The 23,400-nt window shown below is 44.2% G+C and overlaps 1 protein-coding gene across 15 annotated transcripts in view; it reads left to right on the forward strand.

The window, feature by feature from the left end:
* Atpsckmt (ATP synthase c subunit lysine N-methyltransferase) overlaps positions 1 to 10,513 on the forward strand; it is a 24,801-nt gene extending 14,288 nt beyond the window's left edge. For all 15 annotated transcript variants that reach the window (XM_017799244.2, XM_029565655.1, XM_029565651.1 and 12 more), the window contains 3 exons: positions 660 to 710; positions 8,275 to 8,461; positions 9,899 to 10,513. In XM_017799244.2, coding sequence (XP_017654733.1) covers positions 660 to 710; positions 8,275 to 8,461; positions 9,899 to 10,029 — 369 coding nt within the window. In that variant the 3' untranslated portion in view covers positions 10,030 to 10,513. The remainder of the gene's footprint in view (positions 1 to 659; positions 711 to 8,274; positions 8,462 to 9,898) is intronic.
* The last annotated feature ends 12,887 nt before the right edge of the window (positions 10,514 to 23,400 follow it).

A 23,400-nucleotide genomic window follows, 5' to 3' on the forward strand; every position in this document is an offset into this window, starting at 1 on the left:
CTTTTCTAAATTTATCTGCACTCTAAAACAACAAGCCCTGTAGCTTTGCTTTAGGAAAGCTCTATGGAATACTTTTTCTTAAGAATTTCCCACTGTAACATTGTTAGAGTAGCTTAGAAATAACCACTTGAGTTTCGCTTACATTGTTTTCAGGCCATAGATGACTGAACGATTTTCATAGAGTCAGAATGACTTTTATTGGGCAATAAGAATTTTGACTGGCAAAGCACTTTTACCCTAGTTTTTCAGCTGCTGAAAAACCATTTTATTGTACTATTTTAGGGAGGGGAGAGAGAATTAGAATTCTAAGAGTGCTTCAGGATAACACAGGTGCCTTTGAAGTGTTCTGGCTGAGCTCGTCTGACCAGCAGCTGGTCTCTGAGAGTGTCTGCCCTGGAGCCTGCCATGATGGAGCCTTTGTGAGGAGTAGAAGGGAGTTAGGGCAAGTATCTGGAAGGCTGATGGACCCACTAGCAGGCACAAAAGCACAGCCATGGTGTTCTTTTCTGTGTGCCATCTTAAGGAGTGCTGTTTCTTTTAGGAGTTTGTGAAAGCCCACCACCTGTCAATGTGGGAAATCGCCCGTCCTGTGAAACAAGGTCTATGTAATGCTTGACTTTTCAGAATTAATCTACTCATTTGTTTCCCATCTCCTTCAGGTCACCTTTTCACAGTACTCAAATGTTGTTATTTTCGGCGTGCCTCAGATGGTAAGTATGCACCCTCTATTCTCTGATTGGGGTCTGTGATGTCACAGGCCTGCCAGCCCCAGCACAGTGATGGCTTCTCAGTGACTTTGAGGGGACATTGGATTTCACTTCACTGGTTTAATAAAATACTTCAGAGCCTTAAAAGTTTATTCATAAAAGATTCAGTCATATTTTTAAACTTTAGTTTCAGATGAAAATCTCAATGATCTACCAAAGCCTTAACCCAGTTTGAAAACTGCCTTCTGAGGTGCCAGTGTCAAATGCAGATTGTGATTTTCACGGCTGCTCACTCACATCCAGCGGAAATCACTTGGGAAAGTTAATGGGGTAGTCCCTTTGAATTGATCATTCCTCCAGTTTTGCAAGATAATTTTCAGGGTGGATGAGCATTGACTAGTTTCAGTTTCTCTCAATTCACTGATTTGCCAGAGAACTGAGTATTGAACTTTGATTATGTGCTTTTAGATGCGAAAGTGCTGCTGCTGTGCTGAAATGGTCCCTGGGGCCTTCGGAAGGCGCTCAGGGTCGGGCGCTACTGCTGTAACTCTGGCTTAGAGACCAGAGAGACAAGTCCCGTTTTACTTTTCCAAAGTCCGTAATTGTTGCCTAATAATCTTGGCAGAATTGGATGTTTACTGAGATGGCAGTATATAACTGATACGGTTTTTAATTTTAAAAAGGAAGTTAAATTTTGTTTTCTTTTTTATGGTTTGTTGTTGTTGCTTTTTGAGATAGAGTCTCACTATGTAGCTCTGGTTGGCCTGGAAATTTCTGTGTACCCCAGGCTGGCTTTAAACTTCTGCCTCTGAGTCCCAGGTCCTGAGATTATAGGCGTGTGCTCTCTGTCTAGCTATGTCTTAGTTTTTACATAAGACATTTAAGTGCTTGAGAACTGCATTCCAGCTATTAGGACTTTCAGTGTAATGCCACATTGTTTACTTTTTACAAACCAGAAATCATTTTATTACAAAGTGTCTATATTCTCCTTGTTTGTTATGAGGCCTGAGATTGAGGGCAGACTTGAGTATCAACGCCTGTGTTCTAAAGGTGATGACACACAGGAGGACGTCATTTCTGGTCATTTAAAAACTTGTTTGGCCAGGCCTGGTAGCTCACACCTGTAATCCCAACACTCAAGAGGCCAAAGCAGGAGGATCACTGCACATTTGAGGCCAGCTTAGGCTACAGAGTGAGGCCCCGTCTCAACTCCCCCACCCCCAAATAACTAATTTGGGATCATAGAGTAGATAGGAATTCTAATGATTTACTATGTATTGTGATATTTGGGCTTTCCTTCTAAAATGTAATAGTATATTGGAGACCGCCTTAGCTTATAAAAGCAGAAAGTTCTATTTACGTGGAATTCTGGGCTGTCTGGAGCTCAGATGTTAAATTGGGATGAGGACTGTGCAGCCTGCTGCCTTGTCCCAGTGGGGGGCAGCAGTGGCCTTTGACTGCCAGGGTGGCGGCTGCTCCGGTGGTTGCTGCCAGGGTCTGAGCTGCAAGGTGTCTGGGGCTCTTTCCTCAGGGGCAATATGAGTCTTGTTATTCTGAAAAACACATTTGCAATTCTTGCTTCCATACAAGACAAGTCTCAGCCAAAGAACTGACAGCATTTCACTATTCTCAGGAAAAAGAGGAGCAGCTGGAATGCACAAAGCACTTATTCCGCATAAGAAGAGAGACTGAGCCAGCCTGTGTTTTCCACACTGGGTTGACCAGGGGTATAGAGAGCCTCCGTAGCTTCTGTTGGTCTGGAAGGCTGAACTTGATGTGTGGAGGCCCCCACTTTGAACCTGCATCAAGCTTTGCCCAGGTGGAAGTGATGAGGGGCAGGGGAATGTGCTGCTGGGAAGTTGCCTTTGATAGTTTGTATGACCCTGGGAAAGTAGTTTACCTGTCCATGTCAGGTGGTTGTTAAACTGTATCCTGCTCTCTGAGCACTGGTCAGTATTTCAGTCATGGATAGACAGCCCACCAGAGTCAGAATGCCATGGAAAGTATCCCATGGTAGCTGAGGCATTGGCAGGTACCTGGAGAGCCAGGAGAAGCCTTGGGGAAGGGCAAAATATAACAGCTGGCATTGTAACTCCTCAGCCTGCTTCAGATGCTGACTGACTATTCCTAACAGCTGGAAATCAGAGCTGACACTTCAATACAAAGTAGGTATCTCAGTAGGATGAGGGATCCCATTTGGACCTGATAAATGCACTACAAGGATTCCAAGTACTCATGTTTAGCATGAACTTACACACCAAGAGCCTTTTCAAAATGTGGAACAGATCAATCAGGCCCTTGTTTAAAACCCTCTATGGGGCTGGGGATGTAGTTCAGGTGGTAGCGTGCTTGCCTAGCATGCATGAAACCCTGGTTTCAATCCCCAGCACTGCATAAAGCAGATGTGTTGGTGCATGCATAGTCTCTGTATTTGGGAGGTGGAAGCTGCAGGATCAGAAGTTCAAGGCCATCCTTGGCTACATAGTGAGTTTGAGGCCAGCCTGGTCTACATGAGACCTTTCAAACAAAACAAAACCCTAAAACCCGACAAACTCTGTGACTTCTTACTAGGGAAAAGGCTCAAATCCTCCATGTGGCTCTGAGGTTGGCATGAGGTAGCCTCTGCTCACTTCTGACCTTGCCTTGGCCATTTTCCCTTAGCTTTCTGCACAGTCCTTTGTCCTGTCAGCACACCCTCTTGGTTGTGCTTCTCTCCAGAGCCTAGAGCCACCCTGTGCTGGGCCTAGTTAGTGCTCTGGGGCCAGCTGTTCTTTCCTCTGTGAAGCTGTCCTTGACGGCTCAGTGAAGCGATTCCGGTGCTCTGCCTTCCACCTTTGTAGCATCTTGATCTCAGAGCTGAGGCAAGTTGTACACTATGCATGTGCGCGTGCGTGTCTGCGGGTTGTACACACAGGGCCCTCTTTTTATCACTTGCATTACATAAATGAATGACAGAATGCAGTTGCCTGAGGTACCTCTATGCTAGTACAGGTTAAATGAGACACCTGTGTAGAAATGTCCAGTAGGGGAGAATAGATTCTGTGGAGTTACTGAAATCAAGATTGGGACAGGGCAAGGACAGGGCAAGGACATGGCAAGTATCTGAAATGAGATGTTGGAAGTGACAGAGGAGGCTGTACATGGAGTAGTGGTCCAGGCTGAGGCTCTGTGGTTGCAAAGTGCTTAAAGGCTGTGTACGCCTTTTGTGTTGGAGAGCAGTAAGTACGTGCATGTGGGGAGGGCAATGTGTATGAGAGATGAGTCAGATGGTATATTGGTTACTTTTCTGTTGCTGTGATAGAAACACCATGACCAATGGAACTTATAAAAGGAAGAGTTTAGCTGAGCATGGTGGCACACACCTTTAATCCCAGCACTTGGGAGGCAGAGGCAGGCAGATCTCTGAGTTCCAGGACAGCTGGGGCTACAGGGAGACTCTGTCTCAAAAAAGTGCAACTTTTAAAAACATGATGGACCTGGTCATAAAAAAAAAAAAAAAAAAAAAAAGGAAGAGTTTACAGAGTTTATTTAGCTTATGGTTCCAAAGGGCAAGAGTCCATCATGGTGGGGAGGCATGGCTACAGACAGAGGTGGCTGGAGTAAGAGAAGCTAAACTCTTCACATCTTCAAGCAGGCACAGGAAGCAGAGAGTGACTGGATATCTAGCAAGGCTTAAGAACTCTAAGCCTGCCCCCAGTGATGTGCTCCCTTCAGCATGGACACATCTTCTAAGACCTCTCAAAACAGCACTACCAACTGGGGACAAAATGTCCAAATACTTGGAGCCTATGGGAGAAATTTTCATTCAAACCAGGACAGATGGAAACAGGGCAGGGACATGAAGAGTACTGATTCTTCTAAGGAAGGAACTGTCCAGGTGTGAGCAGATCAGCACAGGGGCAGGTGAGGGCTGAAAAAGACCTTGCAGCGCTGTGCGAGACCAGACCCACATCAATAGTAGTTTCAGGTGATGATTGAGGTTCAGACTAGATGATGAGGGTGGGTTCGCTGGTGAGAGCTGGTCAAATTCTGGATGTATTATAAGATAGAATCAACAGGAGTAGTGGGCAAATCCAGCGTTGCTGAGAGGAGCCAAGGCAGCCCCATCTTGTCTTCTGACTTCCTAGGTGTTGGAATTGCCAGGAGCTGAGCTGGGATTGGTGCAGGCAGAGTCTGTAGAGGTTCAGCAAGGGTGGCTGAAGTCACACTGACTGTAATGGGTTAGGAAGAGTCAGGGCACAGGGATGAGGAAGTCTAGGAGGGTTGAGATCACCTGGGGACAAGCAGGTCTCAGGAGCTGCCCAAGGCCTGAGCTTTGTATGGGAAACAAGGAACAGCCAGCTGCGTGTGTGTGTGTGTGTGTGTGTGTGTGTGTGTGTGCGTGCATGTGTGTTAAAGGAGGAGCCTGGTGGTGAGGTGAGGAAAGCTACCTAGGAGCTAAGTAGAGGAAGTGTTCAGGGAGGAGACCAGGTCCTGGGTCCGCACTGCTCATGGTGTGTTGGCTGCCTCATGCCGTTAGCTGATTCACCTAAAGATTTGAAGATGTAAGTAGAAAATGTCGAGTTTGTGTCACTTTGAAACCCATAGTTGTTTGAATAACTTTGCATTCCATTACACAGGCATGACACATCATGGCTTCTCTTTGTGTATGATATCAGAAGCCAGATTCATTGCATATTTATGTGTAATTTAGTCAGTTAATTTCTTATGATTGAAATAGCTCCTTTCATTTTTAGGTTTATCTTGACTTAGCATATGACAATCATTTGGAAATAAAAGGAATTATAAAAGAGAAAAGAATGATAGTAATGTGAATAAGTTTACAATTATCCTTTTTATGAACAAAATTAGCATAAGAAACCTGATATTTGGGGGAAAATGCATATATATTGTCTCAATCTTTGCTTATTTAATTTTTCCCCTCAAGGAATAAAACTTGAAAAAAAATCCTTTGCTGGCTGTTGAAGAATAGAAATCTTTTATCTCTAGTGGAATTCTCTCTTTGTTATCGATTCTAATGACAAATTAGAATTTTGCTTCACTCTGGCCAGTCTTGTGGAGGAGTTTTTCAAGCCATTTTTATAAGATGTAGGTCAAGAATAAAACTTTCCCCAAAGCACCATTGATTTGTCTTGCTTTAGTTGGTTACTTTTATAGGGAGTGGTTTTTGCTTAGATATTGGCTTCTAAGTGCTATTTTTCAATATGAGGAACCCGGAATCCTTGAGAATCACTGACCCAGGGCTGTAGGAAGGAAAGTACAGGTGCCCAAATCAGTTTGTTGAGCCAAAACATAAGGAAAATACTCAAAATATTTAATGGGAGCATGTTCAGAGGATGGGGAAGTCAGATGCAGGAGGTTCCCCATGGGTGAATTAGGAGTTTGGGCATTAGAAAAGCAAGACCAGCAATGGATTAAGAGGCACTGAATGGAATTAGAATGTGGACATTCCTCTTTGCTAGACAGATGTGGCAGGCAGGTAGCTAGACAGAGAAGGGGGAAAGAAAAGCTCTTCCTTACAGTAGAACACAAACTGTCTATCTAGAAGAAAGGATGGAATTAGCAAATTGCTACTTGGCAGCCCTTGTAGTAAAAGTTGATTCCAGTCAGAATTATCAGTGAATGCTACCTTTAAGTCAGGGTGCTATGTCATCTCTAAGTGTCTTCCTACAGACAGTTACTCCATGTAAAGGGAAAAATAGTGGACTATGGAGACTCCAGATTTTACCCTGGCCGAATGGTTAATGTCACTGTCAAGAGCAGAAGGGCCTCCTAGGCTTCTGGGGCTTTGGTCAGCTTACAGGCCCACAGCCAAGGGCGTTGCCAGAGACCACATGCCTTTGACTGAACAATCAGGAACAAGGATCAGAGGAACCGGAGGTGAAGGCCATTTGGTTCATTGTCATGAGAGACAAAGAAAGATAGAACTGCTCCAGACCGGAGACTGGAGACCAATATGGATATGGCTATTGCTCAGGGGTAGAGTACTGGTCTAGCATGCACAAGACCTTGGGTTCAATCCCCAGTACTGCAAAAAACAATAGCGATGAAACAAAGGAGACCAAAGAAACTGCAGCTGAACACAGAAGGTGATTGTGAGCGGCAGCGTGCGGGGTGATGCACAAAAGGTGATTGTGAATGGCAGCTTGCGGGGTGATGCAGGACACTGCTGAACTGTTACTAGGGTCATTGTTGGAACAGAGGGTTGTGTCCTGGATTGAGTTACTATGTTGGAGCATGGAGGAAACCTTCTCAGGGGATACACAGAGTATGAAGGAGGTAAAGGAGTGTGTAGTTGTGTGAACCTCTTAAATGGTTTAGAAAAAGTATTCATGAGGAAGAGAGCAAATACAGCAGGCAGATGTGACAAAGTGTTAGCATTTGTGCATCTAGGCGAGGGTGCACACGAGTTCTTTGTCCTGTTGTTTCAACCTTCCTGTAGGCTTGAAATCATCTGAAAATCAGTTAAAAGAAGAAAGTGAAACAAAAGTATTTTTAGATATAAGGATGTTAATATATTTTTTGCAAACTGCAATATTTTAAATTATTGTTAATTTGTTAATATAATTAAAATGTCAGTATACTTCTAGTAAATAATAAAGAGACCTCATTGGTAGATTGTAATAAGATTACACGAACTTAGGCTGGAGAGATGGCTCAGTGATTAGGAACACTGGCTGTTATTGCAGAAGACTCGGGTTCGAATCCCAGCACCCATATGGCAGTTAACAACTGTCCATAACTCCAATTCCAGGGGCTCCAACAGCCTCTTCTGTCCTCCGTGGGCATTGCATGACACGGGTCACTTACCTACATGCAGGCAATACATAACATACACATAAAAATAATAAATAAAATATTTTAAAAAAAGATTACACAAACTTGTTATCAGCTATATTGTTCAGATGCTCATTAGTGGGGCTACAGTGGTGGAGGGGCACTTAGCAGGTGTGAGGTCCAGGGTTCAGTTTCTAGATTCAAACAGCCCCCTGATAAAGAAATTTATTATCAGTATATTAAAACACATTTTGAAATTATGGAGTATTTCATAATATTTCTAATTGGTAGAGTATGTATTTTTCTTATGGTCTAATGAAACAATATTTCACTGACTCTAAACATTGATGCTAAAATGTACTGTAATTGTTGAGAAAAAATACTTCCAATTATATGTCAGTTGTGTGATATATCCCAATTCAGAGATGTTAAAAATGTGGAAAAATAAGTCTTTAAATATATGAGACACAGGGTATGTTGAAATATTTAACTAGGTAAATAATTTAAAATAATTAGTATTTTAATTACTGCAATGTGATTTTTGTCAGAAAACTAGGAATTTATGGTATACATCTGCTAAAAATAGCTTTTAAAATAATTGATACTAGAAAATGTTCTTGTAGCTGCTGTTAATGTCTTTTTTATGTTAATAGATTGCTTGATAATGTATTTGTGCCCTGAAGTGATATATTTTGTAAGTTTTTCAGGGACTCTTAAATGCAGAAAGGCATTTTGAATCATCTCCTCAGTCTCAGCGCTCACTGAACCACATGGCTGTTGTTCTCCACAGATGCTGCAGTTGGAGAAGAAACTTGAACTTGAACTTGAGGATGATGCGCGAGTCATTGCTTGCCGGTTCCCTTTCCCACACTGGACTCCAGACCACATAATTGGAGAGGGGATAGACACTGTGTGGGCTTATGACATGAGCACTTTCAGAGGAAGGGAAAAGAGACCCTGGAAAAGGGACACCTCTGGTGGGTCATTCAAATAGATTTACAGAGTGTGCTCTTCTCTACTGTGGTCCTTGGTCCACTGGAGATTCAGTCTTGCCTTTAGGAACAGGGATATGTATAAAATGAGAAATTACTATTACTGTCCCTAACTTTTGAGAAAAACAAAAACATTTAGGTTTAAAATCTGCTGGATTTTGTTTTTTAAAGGCAGTTTCATGTAGCCTGGGTTGATCTTGAATGTGCTGTACAGCCAAAGACGACCTTGAACTCCGAATGCTCCTGCCTCTACCTTGCAAGTAAAACTCTGCTCCCAATGAAATAGGGTGCTTACTGCCTTCTCCTGCACTGGGATGCCTGAAGATACAGATGGGTGACAGTCACGTTATGTGTCAAAATCTTGTCATCTCTACAAATAATATGCTTTAATGCCACAGATGAACAAGGAGAAAAGATTTTAAGAGGAGATTTGTTAGCAAGGTCTGCAGTTTCTTACAACTTTATTCATACTTGGAATTTATCTTTTTCTGTAGCTTATAGCTAAATTAATTTTCTAAAGGATTCAGGGAGCCAGTACATAATATTTTGCCTCAAGTTTGGTGGCTTGCTCTGTTTTATTGAATATGCGTATATGTGTGTGAGAAAACATGTATAAATGGATGTGTGCAAACACGCACACATTTTAACACTGCTGAAATTGTGACATACCCTCTGCTTGACTTTAATTGCAGTATTGTCCATCTTGACACTGCTGTGTGTCACCATGGATAACATCTTAGATATGATGAAACGTTCAGAAAAGATCCTTGACACAGTGATGAAATCAGTAAGGGGTTAATAGTAAATGGTTTTGAGCTATGGTCTGCTGACCTGACAGGTTCTTGTTCTCATCAGGAAGCCTTAGCAGTGACTTGCTGTCTCTAAGTCTTGGTTTCCTGAGTGTCCCTGTTGCGTGGACAGTGACGCACTAAACATGAGACTGGGGGCCAATTTGTAAAACTCAACAGCACACAGCCTTTGGTCTATGAATGGAATTTGTATTTTAGACACTAACGCAGAGCTTATTCATGAAAGTTTCAGATTGTGTCTGCTAGTCACTATTTTATGAGAGTGGCCATTTATTTAATATTTCTCAGTTAGGAGAAGAGACTTGACTGATTTAGATAGAAGGTAAGTTAAGGAACGCCTTTGAGTGTGAGTAGAAAGCTTCATATGTCTGAAGAATGAACATTGAGTGGTGGCTTGACTAATCTGTACTTAGCAGAGAAAAGAATCGCACTCCACTTATATACCTGTGACCTAAATACCAAGCTGTCCTAATGGGTATTTAATTTTAAAAGATGGCTTTATTAAACTGGTAAAAGTATGACCACGTCATACTGTCTACATAAAGAGGACCATCTGGGGACATGTGCATTCAGTCATGCAGCTCATCACACGGATGTACTGTCTGCTCTGCAGGAAGCTGCTGCGTCATGGAGGGAGTGCTCATTCCTGGACTCTGGAATCTACTATGGAAGGCAGAGACAGATACGAAAGCAAATTTTAGTGTGTGTGAAGTTCTCTGGAAAAATGAAGCAATGTGGTGCTGAGAACAAGCATGTGTATTTGTGAGGAGGGTGTGGGCAGTGTGGAAATTAAATCGTGTTGTTGGCTGCCATCTCTCCCTTCCCAGACCTCCAGTCTCCTCATGAAGAGTGAATTCTGCATGGCTGGGCGGTGCTGGTGTTTACCTCTTGCTATCACTTTTTCCTCTGGCCAGTCCTGTAACTTTTCTGGACACACTTAGAGAGGGACCCATTGTTCTTGCCATGAAGATGTAGTGAGTGGATGCAGAGTTGTTTGGGCCTTGGAGATGTTTAATAATTTTCTGTATGTATTCCTGGTGGGTTTGTGAAGGCACCAAGCTCTGTGGGGTCATTTATAACTTGCTATTTTTCTTCCCTTTAGCTTTGTAAGAATTATCTCATGCTTGGTCCTGCAATCTCAGATTCATAGAGGTGTTGTGATTAGATTCTGAAAGATTTTGAATTGTTCTTTAAAATGGTGCTTTGTTAAATAAACTGGACAGTGAGGACTTTACTACAGAGGCCATGATTTCTCTTCTTTGGCTAATTTGAGTTTTTATCAATTACTCAGTTAAGGACACTGATCAAGTTTGCTTATGACATCAGGCAGGGGATGTTGATGTCAAAAATAGGGTTCCTAGATGTTTGAACCATCGGGGGCCATTGCTGACTTGATAAAATTCAAAGCTAAAGAAGAGAGAGTGGGAACTGGGAATGTAGCTCCTGGTAGAGCACTCGCCTAGCATGTGTAAGGCCCTGTGTTCCATCCCCAGCACTACCCCCAACCCCTGCCACCTAAACCAGACAAACAACACAACAAACAAAAACCCAGCAGCCTTCCCTGATGAACAAGGCCATGATCCACCCCAGGACATCATCCTGTTCTTGGAAACATGGGCAGGGATGAGTCTTAGCCCTGTCACTATGTTCAGGGAGTTTTATAGGGCAAGTGTAATCTCTGTGGTCAGTGAACCAGATTTGGAATAACCTAGGAAATATATTCTGGATGTTTCCAGAGATTTCTTTCTTTAGAATTAAAAATATTTATGTGTATGAGTGTTTTGCCTGCATGTTATATATGTGTATCATGTGCCTACAGTGCCTGCAGTGGCTAGAAAAAGGCATTGGATCCTCTGGAACTGGAGTTACAGACAGTTGTGAGCTGCCAGTGGGTACTGGGAACTGAACCTGGGTTCAGTTCAGCAAGGGCTCTTAACTGCTGAACCATCCCTCTAGCCCCTCTAGAGAGGGTTAACGAGAAGAGAAGTCTTGTCTGTACTGAATGAAAAGGGAAAAGGGAAGCCAGCTGAGTCCCAGCCATTTCCACTTCCTGATCATGGACACATGACCAGCTGCCTCATGTCTGCCACTGGGCCTTCCTCTACTTTCAAATTATAAGCCATGATAAATCCTTAAGTTGGTTTTTATCCAGTACTTTGCCACAGATAGGAGAAAAATAATTGATAGTAAAGGAAGAGATTATTTCTTGGGTTAGAGAGGAATTGGGGAAACAAAGGAGGTGAACACCTTTGGCCTCCCGTTTTTGGCAGCAGGCTACAAGGTTTGGGAGCTGGTAGCTTAGAAGAGCTATCTCTGGCATTATCCAGGCTGCTGGCTCCAGCTAGCCCTCAGGAGGAAGGAGCTGGAGTCTCATTGTAGGTAGGTTCTATGGTAGGCCAGCAGAAAGGGATGCTAATGTCCCTCTAACGTGCTGGCTGGTGCTGGTTGCCTAATTGGCTGTAGGAGGCCTGTGGCCCCTCCCACTGGGTGATCTCCCAGCTTTAGGTGGCACTGGCTTCACGGGGAGGCCTCTCTGGGCAGGTCTCCTGGGCTCTGCCACCTGTGTCCCACAGGATTACTTTGGCCTACTCTCACATATTACCAGTTGGTATAGATATTCAGATGGAGGATGTGGACACAGAAATGGAAAGTGGAATGCAAGAAACCACATGGATAAATGCAGGTGAATTCTGGAAGGGTTGAAATCATGTCCTCAGTTGTGAATGTCTGCTTGAGACTGGAACAGTGTGGCAGACATTTTTAACAGTTTGAAGGGCATTACTGTGTGCTAGGGGGTCCTACGTTCTGTTTTCTCTTCTCATCCTCAGGGAGGCTATGCTGTCTTTAACACACACACACACACACACACACACACACACACACACACACAATTTTTTTTTTAAGTTTTAAGAAAAATTGTTTCCCCTCCAAAACTTGCAGGCGCACCATGCACCAATTATCTAGCATCTTGACATTCTCGGAGCAAACCAAGCCTCTGCTTCAGGAGGGGTGTCATCACACACATGTATGTATGTATATACTTTTGTTTTGGAGCTGAGGACTGAACCCAGGGCCTTGCACTTATTAACTCTACCACTAAGCTAAATCCCCAACCCCTGTGTGTGTGTGTGTGTGTATATAATTTTTATGGGTGTATATTTTATGTGTATGAGTATTGCCTGCATGTATGTAAGTGTACCTGTGTTGTGCAGTGCATGTAGAGGTCAGAATAGGGCATCAGAGTCTCTGGAACTGGAGTTCTGGATGTTTGTGAGCCTCCTTGTGGTGCTGGGAACCAAACCTGGGTCCTCTGCAAGAGCAGCCAATGCTCTTAATCCCTGAGCCATCTCTCTTGCCCCACATATGTATTTTAATCCAAGGGATCCTTGCTGATGAGTGTGAGCTCTATTGTGCTCCTCTGCCTCTGGAGTTAAGTTGCTGTTTGGAGAATAATTGAAGGTAGTTGGGTGGATGTTAAAAGGACAAGTTAAAACCAGTAAGAGGTGCACTCAGTAAAGTTGTCTACCATTAGACTGTTGCCTGGATTATCAAGTTCCTTCTCCCTGGAGACATGGGAACAGAGGCTGGATAGCCACTTGGTGGGGATGTTGCAGAAGGGATCTGTTAGCAGGCATGCCATCATAAGAACCAGAGTGATGATGGGTTTCCCATTCTTAAAGGCCTCCCGAATCATTTGGGTAGACCTCTGAGGACCATGGAGCAATGAAGCAGCCTTTGGGAAAAGATGCATCACACAACACTGACCAAACTTCCCATGCCACAAACTTAAGTTGCTTATGGCTATTTTTTAGTGTTATATTACAAAACAAAATAGTCAAAATATGGGTTACTAATGAATGAAGATTGTACCAGGGCAGCCATGATGTATGAGGCTTCAGGGAAGTTGGGGTCTAAAATTCCAGGGGAATTAGTTAGAATGGACTCTTTAAAAATTAAAAAAATGGGGCTGGAGAGATGGCTCAGCATTTAAGAGTGCTGGCTGTTTTTGCAGAAGACCCGGGTTCGAATCCCAGCACCCACATGGCAGTTAACTGTAACTCCAGTTCCAGGGGCTCCGGCAGCCTCTTCTGTCCTCTGCGGGCATTGCATGACACGGGTGCACTTACCTACAGGCAGGCAATACATGCATACACATAAAACAACAAAAGATAAAATATTTAAAAAAATTACATTTTGTGTGTGTGTGTGTGTGTGCACTTGTGCACTCACACACGAATATGCACATGATATGGCACACGTGGAGGTCAGAGGACGACTTTCGGGAGTTAGCTCCTTCCATGATGTGGTTCCCAGGGATTGAACTCAGATCATCAGACTTGGTGGCAAGCGTCTTTACCTGTTGAACCATGTCGCTGGCCCATGGATACAGTTCTTGAAGCCTCTTTTCAGCATAGGTCACTATTGATTCCTCATCCTCCCTTAAGTGACACTGCCTACCCCAACCTTGTTAAGAGCTGCCATCTGAGGACCATATATCCTTCAAAACCTCCACCAATTGTCTGGAGCAGGGTTGAGTATCTGAGCCCTGAGGGGACTGTTGGCTGGCAGAAAGACACGAGAAGCTACTCCAACATCAAGAATTGAGGGAACAGAAAGATTGAGGACAGAAGTAGATGGAGATGGAGATGGAGGCCAGAGGAACTTTAATGCTCATTGGAAAGACAAGAGAGTTAGCAGGTCACAGTCCTGAGTGACAGGAGCCAGCCCATAGGCCTAGAGTCCCTGAGTCTCTTGGGAGCAGTCTGCAGAGCCGTCACCCTTTACAGTGCCTCATTGTCTGTCCTTATTTGCTCAGAGACAGAGTGACCTGTCCCTGGAAGGATTCCATTTATTAAGTAGGGAAGTCCAGAACCAATGACAATCTCACTTGCCAAAAGCAAATATTGAGCACTGAACACTGTGTGTGTGTGTGTGTCCAAGAAAGTGTCTCCCTGCTGGCTTGGAACTCACTATGTAGACCAGGCTGGCCTTGAATTTAGAGATTCGTCTGCCTCTGCCTCCTGAGTGCTGGGATTAAAGGCATGTGCCACCATGCCAGGCAGCACAGAGAACTTTTATCCCCAAAGACAGTGTGAGCCATATACTTAAATAAAAAGATGTGTATGTGTATTAATGTAAGAGTAGAGGCATCTAAATAACAAAGTTTCCCAGCTTGGAAGCCTCTAGTGATTTGAGTGTCCTCTTAGGCTGAGCACCTTCCTTTAGATTGAGTTCTGTAATAATGACACATGATGATTCTCTTGGAAGTGGCACACTTGTGATTCAATGAACTGATGCAAATTGAACATGAACAAAAGGACCATATAACTTTTATAGGTGGGGGAAATTAGATGTCTTATTTTTCTAATTTAATATTATGGCATGAACATTATCCAGGACGGATTGATAAAACAATGGCTCATTGACCACCCAGTTTAATCCAAGGATGGAAGGGAGGAATGAAGTTTTCTTCTCTGTCATATTGGAGGGTGAAAAACTGAGCAGCAAATTTAAGTCTGTCTTCTAAGAAAATCCAAATGCTAGAACAGTTTCACACAACTGCACATGTATTTGCAGTTGGGTACAGTCAGGTAGCGAGGTCTGATAGAGTGTGCTATAAATTCAGGGTGTGTATGTGTGTGTACATACAATGTGACAATTAAAGGAGTGACGGTTACCACACTGGCCTAAAGTTTTGGTCGCAGTTGGCAAGGTTGTAAGGCAGAGCTTCTCGCTTATTTGTGCCCCTCCCTGTATGCTCCCCCCACTCCTGGCAAAGGTCCTTCCGTGGTTTTAGCACGTGGCCCTTCAGTTATCATATTCACTGATGTTTGACTTCAGTGTGAGAGTGCTATCTGGTGTTTGCATTTTGTCAGAGAATCTTTAACATAAACTTGATTTCGATGACTGAAAGAAGTTAATCAGGAGTTCAAGGTCATCTTCAGCTATGTAATAAATGTGAAGTCAACTTGGATTACATGAGACTTGTTAAAAAAAAAAGAGATGGAGAGGAATAAAATCCTCATATTAACTGCAGTGTAGACATGAAATTTCTGTTGGATAAACCAAGGTGTGTAGCCACAGACATGTTCGCCAAGGCACACACACTAATCACTAAGCATGGGAGCTGTTAGAACACATCCATGGCCAACTTTTCCTGTTGGCACTACCTGGCCAGGGCATGCGGACAGCACTACTGCCGTGAGCCCTTCCCTTTTTGTAAGCTCAGACGTTAGCAGCATCTGAGTAGCTCCAAAGCTTGGGTTCTGAGCCTCTTTGAATCAGGCTCCTTTTTGGTAGGCACAGGGTGGTCCTTGATTGGAATCATATGCCTGAAGGACAAAGCAGCAGATCTAACAGTATTCTCACTTGAAAGATGGTTGCAGAGGCAGTATCTTCTAAGAGCGGAACTCACACCTGCCTTAAAGTTCTCCTTCACTTAAAGGCAGTTCAGTGCAAACATGCCACCCATGTTAGAAAATTAGCTTTCTGTGCACACATCTGCTTTAGCTAGAGTTGCCATGACTGTATACCACAGACCAGGGACTTAACAGGAATGTGTCCTCTCATCCTGGTGGCCAGAGTCTACAGTTCAAGTACTGGCCAGGCTACTTTCTCCTGTGGCTTCTTTTTTCTTGTGGTGTGTGTGTGGGGGGGGGGCATGCACATATGGTGTGTGCATGTATGTGTGTGTGCTGGCTGGAGATTGATGTTGTGTTTTTTTCTTCTGTGACTCTCTACTTGTTTTTGTGACAAGGTCTTTCACTGAACCTGGAGCTCACTGATTTGGCTAGATTGACTGGCCAGTAAGACTCAGGGATCCTCCTTACTCTGTCCCTCTTTTTGTTTCTCCCCTTCCCCCCAGTGTTAGGGTTACAGATGTGCACTGTTGTGCCTGGTCTCTATATGGATGCTAGGGATCGAAACTCAGGTCCTCACGGTACAAGGGAAAACAGGGTTCCCACTCAGGATTCTTAGTCTCATTGATAAAACAATTTAAGAATGGACTCAAATGAAAGCTTTAGAACAATTTTATTTGATTTAAAGAAGAATCCTCAGGACAGACAGGCTGTAAATCTCAGCAGCTACCCTGTGGAGGAGAGTGGAGGGGAGAAGGAAAAACCCATAAAGCCATGCCATAGAGCTGGTCAGACACATGATGGACAGACGGCCACATGTCAGGGCAGGGAAGGGAACTTTAGAGAAAAAGTAAAGAAATAGAAGATGTTGGGACAGCCTAAAGCGTTGGGGAGAGCATGGTTAGGAAAGGCACATGAAGAAGAAAGGGGGAGGTTACGCTTTTCTGGATTTTTCAGAAAAATGGGCAGACTTACAGAGAGCTGTATGTCTGTGGCCTGGTTCACAAGCACTGCACTAGACCATGGAATTCTGGGCAGGAAATGTTTACAATCCTGTTAGTGCACTAGATAGTCTACCTACCTCTTTAGCATGACTTCAGGTGACCCCACCTTCCTAGGGGTGGCCCTGTGACTGGGTGATTGACCTGGTAAAGCTGATAAGTTGGGCTTCATCTAGGCTGGAGAGGTTTCTCTGAGGTCTCATGCTTATGCAGCTTTTTGCCTGCTGGGCCATCTCTCCAGCACATATTCACTTCTAAAGACCCAGTTGTCAAACAGGTTCACAGGCTGAGGTGCTTGGGGTGAGGATGTCAGCATATGCATTTGGGAGTTGGTGCTTAGTCTTCATTGTCAACCTAATTGCATTTGTGATCACCTAGGAAACAAACCTCTGGGTGTATCTGTAAGGATGTTTCTGCAGAGTTGTAGCTGAGGAGGAAGATCCCCCTTGAATGTGAGCAGAACTATTATGTGATCTGGGGTCCTGGGCTGAAAAAAAGAGAAAGTGAGTGGACACCAGCATCCATTGCTCTGTTCACTGACAGCAGAAGTGATGTCACCAGCTGCCTCAAGTTCCTGCTGATATACCTTTCCCACCATGATGGCTGTACCCAAAACAAACCCTTCCTTAAGTTGCTTTTGTTAGGTACCTTGTCACAGAAAAGAGAACAGTAACCAATACAGAAAATTGGTACCGACAGTGGCGTCATGGCCATGGTTCATAACCTTACCCATGGTTCTGGCCTTTGGAATTGGATATGGAAGAGTTTGGAGCTGTGGCCTAAGGAAGCCCTAGACTGCTGTAAGCAGAGCTTACTGGGAAGATCAGAATGCTGAGAGAAATGCAGAAAGTGAAGAATTGGTACATGAGGTTTTAGAGGGGAGCCAAAGCACTATCAGTAACCAGTTACAGGCCACTTTGTGTCATACTCTGCCAAAGAATCCAGCTGCGTTCTGCCTGTGTACTGAGAAACTGGGTGGAGCTGAATTAAAAAGCAGTGGACTGGTTTATTTAGCAGAGGAAATCACAGAGCAGCATAGCATTCAGGCTGTGGAATGGTTATTAATCACTGCTCTTGTCCAGGTCAACAGAGAGAGAACAAGTAGAGCAGAAAGAGATAAAAAGATGTAGTTCCATTGGGAAAAGGCATGCAGTGAGTTTACTGTTGCCGACAAGGTGAATGGGAAGCAGCTGCTTCTGTGACCAGATGAGCTCTGTCAAGGAGAAGCCTTACCTTGCACTGGAACAGCAGGAGAAGTGCCCTGAAGGCAAGACCCCCTCATCAAGTCTCCAACTTGTAAAAATGCAAATTCAATTGAAAGGAGAGCTTAAGCTGAGGATGCCACCACAGAGGTTCCCCTCCAAAACAGCTACCTAGGGTCCTGTCTCCTCAGGTTCGCCTTTGGAGGCACACAGGCAGCCGCAGCTGTGGGCCAGGGGGGCCAGGCTGGTGTCAGAACTTGGCAGTCTTATCCTTGTGAAACTACTGTTTTTACAGACATTTCTCTCTCCTTCCTGCCTTAACTTGCTTTTGTCAGGTACTTTGTCACACTAATGAGAAAAGTAGTATGTGGGGGGAGGGAATAGCAACACAATTTGGCCTAAGACATGAGTTACCAAGTTAGTCAAAGAATTGGTATTGTCTTTATAATAAGTAAACCATAAGACCTGGTCCAGTGGACATCTGTTGGAAATGAGTTGTGTGTACTTGATACATGTTATAGAGCAGCTGTGATAAAGACTGACTGAGAGAAACACATGCCAGTCCACATGTGACTTACATAGTCCAGGCTTCTCGCTATGACACATCTTCTGCCACAACCAGCTTATGAAACAGGAGCATTAACGGGGGTGGGGGGGCATCCATAGTGCATACAACTTCAGAACAGGAGCATTGATAGAAACAGTTACTGCCCCCAGAGAGAATGTGGACAGTCTGGTAGGACCTCAGTGGCCAGACTGCCCAAGAAGATAATTATTTTAAACACTGGCACGAGAATAATCATTTTAAACACTGGCAATTTTGGGTACAGACAGTGCTGATGAGCACAGGAGGATTTAATATCCCAGTGCAAACCTGCATGGACAGGCTCCCTGTCATGGAGAGGCTCCCTACAGATGATAACATATTTATATAAGAGATAATAAGCATTCCTTTTGCATTTTCTTAAAATACAGCAGAGCTGTCCCCTGCCTGCTGAAGGGCCCAATTCTACTGTCATAATGCAAAATCATACCCCTTTGCCTAGGAAGAGTCCAATATAAGCCTGCACAGCGTCTGTGTTACCCTGACATCATCCATCTGTGCACCAGTGGCGTATGATGTAATTGGTCCTAGTAGAAATAGGTGCCATAGCAAAGTAGATGCTATCACCTGCAGAGAACAAAGCACAGTGCAGTGTGATGGTGACATCCACTTAGCATGAAACAGTCACACACCCACACTTGAGGGCACATGTATGCACACATCCCGCCATACTTGTATATCCTGCTGTGGCCCAAATTCTCTCTGGGCCTCCTGCATGGTCAGACAAACCATATAATATATTTTATGTGAGTTTATTAACTTACAAAGGAATGAGAACCCAGTGCCTAGCCCTGTGCCTCTGGGACTCCGAGCCCATCTTATCAGACCGTGCCATGCCAATAGCCCTGTTAGCATTTGCTCACGCCTTGGGGGCCAGCGATCTCGCCCCAGGTCCACAGGGAGTCAGTCCATTCTGTCTTTGAGTTGCTGCGCTGGCTGCGAGTTTCCTACACCATCACGCTCTATTGGTGGCTCCTGGATTCCATCCCAAGATGACTCCCAGCTTCCCTTCCTAGTTCCCGCTCTGTGTCAGGCCCCGCCCATTGGAGGAACCAGCCATTCGGGAGACACCTGCCAAAAAGAATGTATGGTTCAAAAATAATTTTAGCTGGGTGTGATGATGAACACTTTTAATTCCAGTACTCTGGAGGCAGAGGCAGGCAGAGCTCTGTGACATCGAGGCCAGCCTGGTCTATACAGTAAGACCAGCTGAGGCCCTGGTGACATGCCCTGGAAGGGGTTTGAGCCCCGGCCTCTTCCTTTCTCTCTGGCAGCTTCTACCACAACCTACTCCCATGATGTCCTGCCTCACCACTGACAGAAAAGGCCAAGCTACTGTGAACTAAGAACCTCAGAAGTCATGGTCCAGACCAAATCTTTATCCTTTTGATTCTTTCAGGTATTTTGTCACAGCAAGGAAAACTGCCTAACACAATGGCTTCTTGTTAAAGAATGACACTTTAAAGGCTTGGACATCAAAAAAGAATGACTGCCTTTGATTTATATAAGAGATAAACCTTTTAAAAGCTCATATGAATTCACAGAAAAGTACTCAGTGATGATGTGGGGGTGAAACCTGAGCTGCTGTGACCATGGGATTTGTCAGTGGTACTCTGGAGCTCAGAGGGCTGGGGTTCTGCGGGACAAATCCATCAGCATGCAGCCAGAGCTTTGTGACGATGAGCCCTGGATTTCAGTGATGTACAGTGGGTAGAGAGTGTTCATTCATGACAAATTAAAAATTATTAGTGTGTGTGTGTGTGTGTGTGTGTGTGTGTGTGTGTGTGTATAGTGTGTGTGTAGGAGTACACATGCCACAACATGTGGTTAGATGATAACATTTGTGGAGTCAGTTCTCACCTTACACCTTTACATGGGTCCAGGAATCAAACTCAGGTTGTTAGACTTGGTGGCAAGTGCTTTTACCCACTGAGCCATCTTGCCTGCCCTGTGACATTTTCATATCTTAACATCTTTCTTCTTCTATGACCCATTTTTGTCATTAAACAAAATGGAAAGAAACAAAATTTTTGAGATTTAAGCCAGCAGCTCAAAGAAACAAAAAGTGCAGCGTTAGGTGCCAGGCATGGAGAGACAATCTCACGAGGAGGGAGCAGGAGCAGTGTTGGTTGGACACCTCTTCCCTGGTGACACCTTTCCATCGGCCCTTCCCCACTCCAGCTCCCTACAGGTCACATCCGCTCTCTAACACACTGCTTCCTCTGGACTTTCCCCACTTTATCCTTGCTTACCTTCTCTCAAAGTTCAATGCTTTCAGAACTGGTTATGATCAGTACCACACTCTGATGGCAAGATAAAAGCTAAGATACCTCTCTACCTTTTGTGTTTCTAACAAAGGGCACAGTGACTGGAAAAGGAGGTGACATACACAGTGCTGAATGGAAACTAGGCTGTTGACTATAAATAGCCATCAACTCCTGTCTGAAGCAGTTTAAAAAAACATTTTTTTATTTTATTTTATGTGTATGAGTGTATTGCCTGCATGTATGCAAACGTGCTTGTGTGTGCCTTGCCTGTGGAAGCCAGAAGGGAACATTGAAATTCCTGGAACTGGAACTAGGGAGGGCTGTTAGCTGCCATGTGGGTGCTAGGAGCTGAGCCTGGGTCCTTTGCAAGAGCAGCCTGTGCTCTTACCTACTGAGCCATCTCCCCAGCCCTTTGAAGCGTTTTGTACATGGCTTCAGAGGCTTGCTGATTGTCCAGGGTCTGGCAGTTCCTCTGGATTCTTAAGGCAACCCCTTTGAACTGGAGCTTGCCTGTCAGAGATGTCTTCGTATACTTGGTTGAAACCTCTCTACCTACCACTTCCCACCCCTTGCCCTAATTTCGTCTCAGAACAGCCCAGAACATACTTAATGCTTTCTTCATGGGATAGACTTGGAATGCTTGAAGGACGCCCTCCCCCAGTGAATCTTCCTTCATTCTCAGTTCTGCATACAACACAGCCTTCCTTAGGTTAACAGTCATTTTGCTCAAGTGGCTCCTGAAGGTGGACCTAGTCAACTCCCCCCCACACACACACAGTGTGGCCCTAAGTGCACAGAACAGACTCCTCTGTGGTGGTCCTGAACTTGTCTTCAAATAAGATCACATTCACCTCACTTGGGCTTTTAGTTAGGCTTCTGATGAACTGTATTCCCATGTAATATTTTTATATAAACTACATAAAGCAGAGTCATTTTCTGACTCAAGTGGGTTTTATGTTTCTGAAGCACTTGAAGGACTTTCAATATGCTTTCTCTTAAAATTTTTACCGTTAGATCTGCCCATTGTGGTGGGTTTTTAAAGGGCTTTTTGGAGGCTGATTTAATCTTTCAATCATTTGGCCATCCCTGTGCGCTCTATGCCACTTACAACTTCAGTGTCTCAGCTCTGTTGTTGGGGAAATAGCCACAGACTGAACGAGGCAGGGCTGCAAGCAGGACCCAGTGGCCTCCCGCTGCTGTGTATTTGCTTGTGTGTGGACAGCACTGCAGGAAGTCGCTTATCTAGCGCATGATCTACTCGGCATGGTCCTTGCAGGGTGCCTGGACTCTGAGGGCCACAGCTCCACATGGTCAGCTTAGAGCACCATGCCTGCATCTCTCAGGCAGTCTACAGATGTTCATGGACTAAACAGGTGAAGGAGAGGGCCGATCATGTCTGATGGCAGTCCAGCCATACTATTCCTAGATTTTTTTTCTTTGTGCTCGGCACATGTGCATGCTAGGCAAGCACGCCACCACTGAGAGATTTACATCCTCTTCTCCACTGTTTCCGTTTATCCAAGACCCTAGTGGTTTTGTCTCTGCATTTTAAAAAACACACTAGCCAGGCAGGTGTGATTCATTCCTAGTAACTCACACCTTGTCATGTACCTCAGCTTCCTGTTTTGTGCTTGGAGAACCCCTCTAGACCCTACTGTCACAAGTTAGTACCAGGGTCCTGTAGAACTGGTCTGCCTCACCTTTACCTCTCACAGTAGTATTTCACACCTCCGTGGACATCTGCCAGCTCTTTTGCTTTACAACTTCTCCAACATCCCTAGGAAGAATTTGTCTGCTTCATTTACACACACTCTCGCTTCTCTAGATAAAATGATGTGCCTCTGTGCTCAGAGACCAGACTCATTTAGAGCAGTGACTGGCATTGCTGTTGCCCTATGGATTAAAAGTCCCTAGTTGGAATAGATTGTGTTCTCTGCTCTGCTTTTTAATGTTTCTTTCACTTTCTATGACTATAGAGCTCTAGCTTTTTCCTGATATAATGGATCCAAATTTGAAATTTTTAGTTTTTAAGTTACATTATTATTCATTATGTGTGTGTGAGGGGGTGTACACATACTAGTGTGTGGAGGTCAGAGGACAGCCTGTGGAAGTCCGTTCTCTCCACCATGTGGGTCCTGATGATCAAACACAGGTTAGCAGGTTTGGCAGCAAGCACCTTTAACACTGAGCTGTCTTGCAGGCACGCCTGCATTTTGGAATTTAAAAAAATTTATTTATTATTTTTATTTTTATGTGTATGAGTGTATTGCCTGCATGTATGTGAGTGCACCCATGTCTTGCAACGCTGCGGAGGTCAGAAGAGGACTTCCGATTCCCCTGGAACTGGAGTGAAGGAAGGTTTGTAGCTGCCTGGGTCCTCTGCAAGAGCAGTCAGTGCTCTTAACCTCTGAGCCATCTCTCCAGCCCCGAATTTTGGAGTTTTTAACAAAAAGTTTTTTCTTAACAAATGATTAACTGGATAACTTTTCTTTCTTCTGTTTTTTCTTTAACCTGTCAATTATGATGAGGTATTTTGGGGTGGTGGATTCTAAGAGCAGAACTATGAATTTCACATTTACCATGTTTCCACTTTTATTTATGTGTAACTAATGCTTTGCCCTAATGAGGCCCCTTTGCTTTGTTCGCATCTCACTGGACATCATCTTGTTCTCTGTGTTTTAT

The sequence above is a fragment of the Nannospalax galili genome, unplaced genomic scaffold (assembly GCF_000622305.1).
Source record: "Nannospalax galili isolate Female #2095 unplaced genomic scaffold, S.galili_v1.0 scaffold698, whole genome shotgun sequence".
Classification (NCBI taxonomy): Eukaryota; Metazoa; Chordata; class Mammalia; order Rodentia; family Spalacidae; genus Nannospalax; species Nannospalax galili.